Below are 10,629 nucleotides of genomic sequence, written 5' to 3' on the forward strand. Positions count from 1 at the left end.
GAGAGACTTATCTAAGACATTGAGGAACTTTCAATTGCTGTGCAGTAGTTTTTTAATGAGCAAAGCACTGGAAGTGACTTCAGATGAACACATATTTGAAAATCATAAAGAATCACGAACACTTAAAATTTCAGCCATAACTACATCAGCTAAATGTTCTTAAACATCTAAAGTTATGCAGCTGCCATTGTATTATTCCTTTGAGCAAAATATTTTGTACTTCTTCTTAAACCCATGTAGGACAGTTAAATTCCTGTGCTTTCTAGGATGTCATTATTTCAGAGATCCAAAGATATTGTATGTGGATTGTATGTGGAAGAATACAGGCATAAATAAAGTAATGAGCAATGATTATCTTGGTCATAATCACTTCTCAGCCTATTTTTTAAAAAAATATCTACAAAGTCCTATATCTGAAATAGCCTCATCGCAGAGGTATGTTTGATTCATGACAAGTTTGGTGTCAATCACAGATATATGAACATGCAATGCAGCTAGCATATTACTGTTCATTTGACTATTGCAAAATGTTTAAATTTATATCTGATTTACTTATTGCATTTTGTAAGCAATAGAAATCTAATGTCTGAACTAAAATGAAAAATGTTGTCTACTAAATTACTTTAAAGTTTAAAAAGTTTCTTTATGAATGGAATAGACTGATTTACACAATTTGTGTTACCCTTTTGCCTAAATAAGTGAATGTAAAATGCCTATAATAATTTATTGGAAACAATATTAGAGAGCTCATTATTCAAATATAGGCTTATGCAGATGACAATTCAAGTTTTTGATGTTGACTTTGTGTACAAAATAAGTAAAAGCTATTATGAAACATTTTAATCTAATCTACCCTTTCTAATTCAATCCTGTTATCTTTATTTTTTTTTATCTCTCTAATACATATTCTTCTTATATTATACCCACCATCTATTGGTTGCAAACATTGTTGTCTAAATACAATATTAATATCCAATTAGATTAAGTGCCCATATTCAATTAGACAATATTTTCTCTCGATTCCATTATTATAGTATCTGCTATGCCTAAACACCTATATCCCAAATCATAATCATGGCCAGTAATGACAGGTTAGTTTGTACTTATATTATTTATATAATAAACACTAACATTATATGTGTTCATACATTGAAAATTAACTTTTTTAAAAAAAAGATGACTAGCAAAATGTATGGAAATAAGAAAATGGTAGTACTTGCTAAATAGTTTGTTACTTTCTTCAGAGGAAGCCAACTCAACCTACATTCAAATACACTATAGAAACTATAAACTGAACTCTAATTACAGAGACAATGACAATAAATGGAGTCTTAATCTCAATTCTCAATTAATAAAAAGTGTGACTTTTAAAAAAAAATCACTTTTCCTTTTGGGCCTCAGTATCCATCTGGTTAAACAGAGTCTTAAACTGGATGACCTTTATTATACTCTTATTCCTACTGCCATACTGTTGGTCTAAATCAATGTGATTTTGTTAATACATATATTTGTTTCTATATTGGGGAAGAAAAAAGGGGGGGCATGTGGGAGCATATTCATGCAAAATGGTGTCTTTGCATTTATCAGCCAATTTGATCTGAAGGGGCAGTGACAGTTATGCTAGCTAGACAGCAGGAGTTTCTGGAACCCAATACCATTAATCTGGACGCATTAACTGATGGTCCTTCTACTCTGTCTTTTGACTATAAGAGATGCTTCATAAAAGTAGATATCCAGCTTTACTAGTTATCAGGGCAAAGTTTATACCCTACATGATGGTTAAAATTGAAATCCCAAACCACTCTAAGTTACTGGTGAAGAAGAAAAACAATAAAAGGACTCAGTTACTGAAAGTGTTTGGTGGACATATGCATGGGCACACCCCTTTGGGAAGCTGTATGACGGCGATAACTAAGTATTTACACACACACAAATATCCACACACACTTTTGTCTTAAAAATGTACATAAAAATCATTTTTTAAGAAGACTGTGTACAGTTTTTATATTTTTTCTGCAGTGTAATTTTCCTTTTTCTTATAAAAATGGCTCTCTTCTAAATAAAACAAAAATATCTTATTCTAACCCTGAGTATTTTCACTATTGTTTCCCACAAAAGGAAATGAACAAACCTGATTCTCTTGGGAGTGGTACCATTCACTAACCTTGCTGGGAGCCATCAGCCAAGTAGGTATGACAAATTCCTTGCCAGCTTACTCCCATGCTGTCTAGTGGAAGGACTTCTGAAAGGTGACCTTGCTCAAGGACCAGGGCAGGATCCGTGTTTAGGGTGTTCCCCCTTTAGAATAGGGCAGTTTAGCATAATAGGAGAGTAGGGTGTTTCCCCTTTAGAATAGGGCGGTTTAGTAATAGGAGATTAGGGTGTTCCCCCTTTAGAATAGGGCGTATCCTGCTGCTGAGTTCCTCTTGAGTGCTTAGGGTCAGACAGTATATTTTGGGAGACAGAAGCCCATGCGGAGTGGATTTGGGAGAGAGTGGATTAGGGCAGAGTGTGGATTTGGAAAGAGAACGTGGATTCCCCCAGAGCATGTTTGTAGACGGCCGGTGTGAGATCGGGAATAAAGAATTGCTGTTTGAATCTACAAGTTGTGTGGAGACTCGTGATTTGTGCCCAGCCAGAGACTGCGGCAAACCTATTGTCACTGTCCATAATTTAGGAACAGAATTCTTTTAAAGCTAGAAAATATCTTGGTCTAAAATTATTAAAATCTTCTTGTTTAGGGGCAAAAGTTTCCTTAGTGAAACACTTAATTGACTTTTCATGTTTCACTATTATTTATTGAGTAATGACACCAATACAAATGTACTAAATTTACTCTGGGAGAAATGTTGCCTAAGTCAAGCTGAAATTAAATAATTGTAATTGTAATAATTTGCCACCCATTAAATTGAGAACACTGATACATCTGAATTATCCAAGAGCTTCATTCACTACCATTATCTACTTCTCTTTTATGTACTTAAAGGATGGAAATTACCCTTGTTCCAAAGTACTTTTCCCATTAGAGGATTCCCCGTCTCCAAGATGACAAATCTCTTTTGGTTATTCTCTGTTTAGGCAGGACTTAAATTTTGTTCCCTAAACACAACTGTGCCTGCAGACCATTAGGTCTAAGTTCTCTCCACCCTTTTCCATGACAATCTGAGAGGAGAGCCTGAATTTTATTATTCTGGTTGGATAATTAATTTCCTAAAAAAACTTGGATTTTATTTTGTCTAGTGACTCTTTCATCATGGAAGGAAATAATTTATTTGGAACTTAAAAAATCAGAAATAATCATGTAAGAAAACAGTCATTAGCTAAAGGACCTCTTTTATGTCATTTTAAAATGTCATTTTAAAATTAGTGCCCCTAAAGAATTCTGAAAAAAGACTATGTCCCAATCTATGTATTCTCAGGTAAGGATTGAGAAGACACTGGAATCACCAAGTTTTTTTGAGTATATACAATGACTTATGCCTATCATTTTTCACAGAAGTTTTGAATATTCAATGTTTTTATTTACTGATTTAGTAGACACAATTAATTGCATTAAAAATGTAAGGGTATTTTATTTGATGTTACATTAAAAGATAGGGTTTAATGAACACATATAAAACTTTGTATTCTGAAATGTTTCGCATGTTGCAAAATATCCCTCAAAAAGTCGCTAATACAGAGCATTTATTCCAAGACCGCCTAGGTGCACACCCTCGGGAGTGCTATTTTATTTATTTTCTAAGTGACTCTGGGGGTTGTGTGTTATGGCAGACATTTGCAAACCAATGTGCAAAGTTGAAGTGTCCAGATAAAAACAGATGAACAAACTATGTTTCAATCTGGCAACCTACCTTATTGCTTCCCTCTACATTCCATCTCTGGTGAAATCTTGCTTTGGTATGGAGTTGGAACTTGAAGGACCTCTTCATTGTCTTAGAATCTAAGACTGAATATTGCTGTTTTTATGACTGTAATAAAACACACTAAAAATTTCCTGATAGAAGCCAAGACAATTTTTTTCCAAAGATGGAAATATTTTCTCCTGTTAAACTATAGTTATAAATCTATCGAGAGCACAAGTTTTATACTCAAACATGATGCTGATGGATTCCAGAAGTTTCTTGATTACTTTTGAACCTCATAATTTCTTTCTGTATAATGTAGTTGTTAGGGAAGTACACAGTAATGTTTCATATATATGAGAGTATATAAAGAGATAAATTACATAATATGTAAGAGCACATAGCTTTTCATAAAATATTCACAATAATCTATATTTAAATTCACAAGTTTTGCCTTCACAAGTCCATTGCTGAGTGCATAGATGCTTAAAAGACCCATTCATAGAATGGTGAGCAGAGGAATTATTATGGTCAGAAAAATCTGAATGCAGAATTTACCTCTTTGTCCCAGAAAGAGTCCAATGAAGTCAAAGACAGAGACAAAGATGGTAAACTAACTTCGAGAGAAGATATAACATTATATTGGCAGACATAGGGAAGATTTTGAAGGACAGACAAAATTCACACTCCAGGGTCTCCCAATTAGTTAAGAACTTCAATGCATAATATTACACACATATTATTTTGGAAAAGAATAGAAGTTGGCTTCTTTCTTGAAAGAATCATCAAACTTGTTTTTTAAAAAAAATTACAGTATGTATTATCTATATTAGTAGAAACAGATCTCAAAGGTTGACTATTTCTACTCTTTGTTGAATATCCACCATAATAGCCTGAACATATTTAACAACACATCTTTACAAGTCTATTTTTTACTTAAATCTCTACTAGGGATTATGAGAACGTAGTGACCTCATATATGATTATATAAATACAAGAGAGCATTCTAGGTACAGTCAAGTTTGTGCATTCATAAAACAATGGACTTGAGTGTGGTTGGTATGAAATTTGGGAGAGGCATCAGACACTGATTAATGGAAAACAGCATGTGAGATGAGCACATTTTTAAACCTGGTATAAGGAGACTATTTTTAAAAAATGGAAGGAGGAGGATGACCAATGAAAGGGACATGAACATCATTAAGTAAAGAATAGGAGAGGAGATGTGGGGATAGGAAATATAGTACAATGAAGCGAGCATTATTTCTGTATGTATACATGAGACTACATGACCAATATGATTCTGCAACATGTACACTCAGAAAAATGAGAAATTATATCTCATCTATATATGATATATCAAAGTGTATGCATTCTACTGTCAGGTATAACTAATTAAAACAAATTAAAAAATTTAAAAAACTGTCTGTCTTCACTAGAAATGTATGTGATCCTGATTGTCATGGAGTATGTTGCTAAATAAATTCTGACATAGATCAATTTGTGAGAAGGGTAAAGAATTACATTAAAATTTCAGCCTGTGCTGAATAAATCCCGGGGGAAAATACTGAGCCAGGGATCTAATTAATCATGCTTGAATAATACAAAGGAGTGAGGACAGATGCTTAAGAGATATAAGTCCCAACAGTCACTAGTTTAAAATACAATGTGATCTACTGAGCATTCACGTACCAGAGATAAGGACAGAAAGACTTTCTTATTCAGGTAAGTTTCTGAATGTCTAATTGAAAAAGAAAGGAAACAGAAATCCCTGCCTTGTTTGGAAAAATCAGAAATCAAGTATTGAGGAATGTTTCAATGAAAGATTTTATTCCTTATTACTCAGTTAAATATGGCCAATGATATTTTCATGTTAGAGGTCTGTAAACGCCACTGCATTCATTTGTCATTTGTGTAAGGATAGTTACTTGTTTATTTGTTTTCATCAAAATTCATTAGTAACCCATTCCTGTTAAAATCACTCTGCAAGCGATATGGTGCAGGTAAATTTAAAGTCTGAACTAGCTTAACCAAATAATAATAGAGGTAGCACATTACAAATACCAATATATGTAAATTGAAGCCCAAGTGGATCACATGCCATGTTATTGATGTCTAGAAGAGCTAATATATGAGTGCCCAGATTCCAGTTTTCACATATGAGCAGATAGACAGAGACACCCCACCACGTGCATATATAAGCACATAGTAAAAACAAGAAACAGAAGCCTGACTCTAAAATATTTACTGTTTTTCTATTTTCACTTTAAAGAAAAACTCAATTAACAGCCAAATTTAAGACAAAACATTTGTTGTGTTGTGTTGCTCCTACTTCTTTTTATCACTACTTTTTGGCTTTTCAAGGGCCTTTTCCTTTGGAACCAGGTCAGTTATACAAAGTATTTATATGATATTGGTAAATCAGTGATGATGTGTGATAGACTAGTTCCATAAAATGTGCTTTATTTTACAAAAAAACCCTATAACCACCAAAAAAGTCATCATAATGATTTTATTAACTTTATGGTATATCATTATTAGTAATTAAATCAATTCTGATTCTTGAACAATATAATAAATGTCATATCTTTGTCGAAGTTATTGGATATTCAGTATTTTATGGCTTCTGTCTCTAAATTTGGTATTTCCTTTACATCATTTTATAACTAAAACCATGTTAGTTTATTACCATCCATTGAGTGAATGATAGATGCACAGAGAGGAACATATCTCAGGACTTATATAAATATTAACAACAAATGCTTATCAACTTCCAATTCTAAAAAAAAATTGTTTTATATGATAATAACTTTAAATGTCTGGGACACTTTCTGAGTGTACAGAAAATAACTTACAGAAAGAAATTACATTTTGTCTTATAGATGTTATTTTTTTGGCTATTCAGAAAACATTGGATCTTAACCTGATTAATTTTCTAATAGTGTAGGAGAAGAATGAAGAAGAATGGATCCTGGAAACTGCTCCTCATTAACTGAATTTTTTCTCTTGGGAATCACTGATAACCCCGAAATGAAAGTTGTTCTGTTCACTGCATTTCTAGTTGTTTACCTCATTAGCCTCCTCACAAATCTTGGAATGATCATTTTAATCAGAACAGACTCCCAGCTTCACACTCCAATGTACTTCTTCCTGAGCCACCTCTCATTTTCTGACCTCTGCTATTCTACAGCAGTTGGACCCAAGATGCTGGTGGACATATTTGCCAAGAACAAATCAATTCCCTTCCTTGGTTGTGCTCTGCAATTCCTCGTTGTCTGTATCTTCATAGATACTGAGTGTATGCTGCTGGCAGTGATGGCCTTTGATAGGTACAAGGCCATCAGCAGGCCCTTGAGCTATGCAATAGACATGTCCAGCAAGGTGTGCTCCCAACTGCTGGTTGGGGTTTACCTGGTGGGGCTGACAGATGCTTTGATACATACATCTTTGACATTCCACTTGTGTTTCTGTGGGTCTAATGAGATTAATCATTTCTTCTGTGATATTCCTCCTGTCCTATCCATATCATGCTCAGACACACAGGTCAATGTGTTAGTGATCTTCACCATTTTTGGTTTCATTGAACTGAGTACCATTTGTGGAGTCCTTGTCTCTTATGGCTACATCATCTCATCAGTCTTAAAGATCCGCTCGACTAAGGGGAGGCTCAAAGCTTTCTCCACCTGTGCCTCCCATCTAACTGCTGTTTCGATTTTCCAAGGCACCATGCTTTTCATGTATTTCCGGCCAAGTTCTTCCTACTCTCTAGATCAAGACAAAATCACTTCACTGTTTTATACCCTGTTTATTCCTATGTTGAACCCTCTAATTTATAGCCTACGTAACAAGGATGTGAAAGAGGCCCTACAAAAACTGAGAAATAAATTTTTTTTTAGTATATGCTATTGATATGCATTGACACACAAATATATAATATTCATGAAATGTTCTATACTTCATTGTGGGATGACAAAATATGGTACTCTTTATTTCTACAAAAAAAACCTTTCTGGTCTCTTTGTTAGTGTGCCAGAGGTGATTTTTCGGGGGAGGAGGGGATTTTTTGGTGTATATTTTATGCACAAATTTTATTTTTCTACTAGTTATTGTGCCTTTAGTAAGAATAACTAATTATTCATATTAATAAATCCTATAATGTATTGGAAATTCACAACATTCATTGATTAGGCATGGATAATTTACAAGAAACTTTATAACACCATAATGCCAAAAAGTAAAGGATCCTAAGAAGCAGCAAAATGTTAAAAATCTATACTGCAAAGAAGAAAATACTTTTGGAAATGAACAATCAATAGACATACACTGGTGGAGTGATGGGGAGAAAAAAAATTCTAGATGGAGATGAGAATTAGAGATCCTAGGCAGGCAGTAGCAGTGACTTTTACAGATAAGGAAGTCCACAAGAGAGGAATAAAAAGAAACAAGTTTTCATTTGTATTCCCCTAATGCTGTGTGGTGTTGAACAGGTTTTCATTACTTATTGGCAATTTTTATGTCTTTTTTATTTTTTCGAGCAGTGTCTATTTGGATCATTTGTATATTTTTATCTTTGTTTTGCTTTTCTTTCTCCTTCTAATAATTTCTTGGATTTCCATTGTAACCATAAGTTCTTATGTTCTGCTAGGGTTAATATAGTCAATTAAATGTACTGTATACTTAAAAAATAAAGAGAAAAAGTGAATTTGAGTGCTAAGCCATAAAGAAAGTATATGTCAAATATACTCATGGCTCTGATTTTGTCATTACATTGTAAGCATATGACTCAGCCTCACATCATACCCATATATTTGTAAAATTTCAGGTCAATTATATGTAAATAAAATTAAGGAAAACAAACTTGCAAAAAGAAGGGTTTTGTGCTAAAATACTCCACTCACTCACTTACACTGTGGTTCTCTTCTTCCCTTTCTCAGCCCTAAATACATCTTTGTAATTCATAAATTATTTCTCTTACAGGCATTGATCCATTTATCAGTCTGTTCATTAAACTATCACCTTCCATATGAGACAGTGATTATTCTCTGCTCAAGGACAGTATGATTTGTTCCTGTCACTCTATCACTACTCCAAGACTAAACACAAAATGGGAAAAAACAAACAAACAACAACAAAAATCAACTTAAGGCAATCCCAATGACTGGGAAGGCTGAGGCAGGTTAGCTGCAGGAAATTTGTGAAGTCCTAAGCAATTTAGTGCAACCCAGTCTCAAAGTAAAAAACAATAAAGAGATGTGGCTCAGTGGTTAATCAGTGGTTAAGTGTCCCTAGGTTAATACCAGGTGCCTCCCTCCCACACACACAAAAAATCAACCTATGTGATAGTGTTTTGAGAGCTTATTAGATATAAATTGAAATTAACTGACATTGTGGTATGTGCCTTAAATACCTATTCTATAGTTTGGAAGAAAGTAAATAAAACTGTGGATTTTAGTATAATGAATAAAAAAAGGCATGAAAATTAATTAAACAGGAAGTAAAAATATTGTTTCTGTACTTCACTGATTGTTAGTTACTCCATTGGACTCTGCTGAAGTTTATTATGCCACAACACTGGAAGAAGCTAGTTGAGGAAATGGGTATACAGTCACATGTTAGAAGAAATACACAAAACTATATGATATTGTTAGTTATCTGATAAAAGTATACAAGCTAAGATACATGAATGTTGTTATGGTTTGAATCAAAAAACATCATCCTAAAAAACTGATGTCTTGAAAACATGATACCAAAGCAGAAAGGTTCAGAAGTGTGGCTTTTTAGACAGTGACTCTCTAATAGTCATGATAGGTTTAGATGCAGCAACACCACAGATATATTGAGGAAAACCGGAGTCCACTGTAAACTACCTCACAGATGATCTGCAACCGCCCCCCACTTTTTTAAAATAAAGAGGTGACTGGTGTCTATTGAGGAAGAGTAACTTGATAAATTCCATAGTCACTGTGAGTTACCTAGGATGTCTACCTCATAAAATGTTGAGGGAAAGAATGAAATAGGAGGCAGAGAAAGAAAGGAGCCCTGGGTTTTCCTCAATATATCTGTGGTGTTGCTGCCATCTAAACCTATCATGACTATTAGAGATATTTTAAATATCAAAATAATAATAATAAACATGATGAGGCACTTCAACTTTGCACAAAAGAACTGCATGGTAACTCCTGGTAATATGGCCTAAATGGACAATGACCACTGGTATCAGCTGAAAATGTGAGTTGTGAAAATTCAGATGCATTTTTAACCAAAGTCTCTTTAACTGATTTCCATTTCTGCATTTAGACTTACAGTCACATCACTCAAGTAGTTTTATGACTACTAGACCTCAGATGAATAAGAATTAAAACTACATAACTCTAACTTATCCAATGAAATAATCAAATGAAAATGATTCATGATGTTAATTTCAGACATTTGTGAAGATATATAACAACTACAGCTTTTAGTGACAGTAGGAGTCATAATAGTTTCAACTGGAAAATTATTTGGCAGCGTCTTTTATAACTGAACATACACATACCTTATTACCCCAAAATGCTCTTCCTTATTTTACACCCAATAGATTAAATGCATAATGCACAATCACACTTGTGCAAAAAATGATCACACTAGAAGTGTTTGCAATTTGATTAATAATGGATGGTGTGTTTATTTGTTAAGATGCTGCTGCACATTGAAAACAAATAAACTATCACCACATACAAAAGAATAGAGTAATTTAACATAGAAAGAGTTAAAGAATCCTGCCATTCAGAGATACTGTTTGAAATGC

The 10,629-nt window shown here is 33.7% G+C and overlaps 1 protein-coding gene across 1 annotated transcript; it reads left to right on the forward strand.

Annotated features, from left to right (window-relative positions):
- Window positions 1-6,806: 6,806 nt before the first annotated feature.
- Window positions 6,807-7,751, forward strand: LOC143390453 (olfactory receptor 5W2-like). The gene has a single exon (XM_077108605.1). The coding sequence runs from the start codon at window positions 6,807-6,809 to the stop codon at window positions 7,749-7,751; it is 945 nt and encodes a 314-aa protein (XP_076964720.1).
- The last annotated feature ends 2,878 nt before the right edge of the window (window positions 7,752-10,629 follow it).

This window comes from Callospermophilus lateralis, chromosome 2 (assembly GCF_048772815.1).
Source record: "Callospermophilus lateralis isolate mCalLat2 chromosome 2, mCalLat2.hap1, whole genome shotgun sequence".
Lineage (NCBI taxonomy): Eukaryota > Metazoa > Chordata > Mammalia > Rodentia > Sciuridae > Callospermophilus > Callospermophilus lateralis.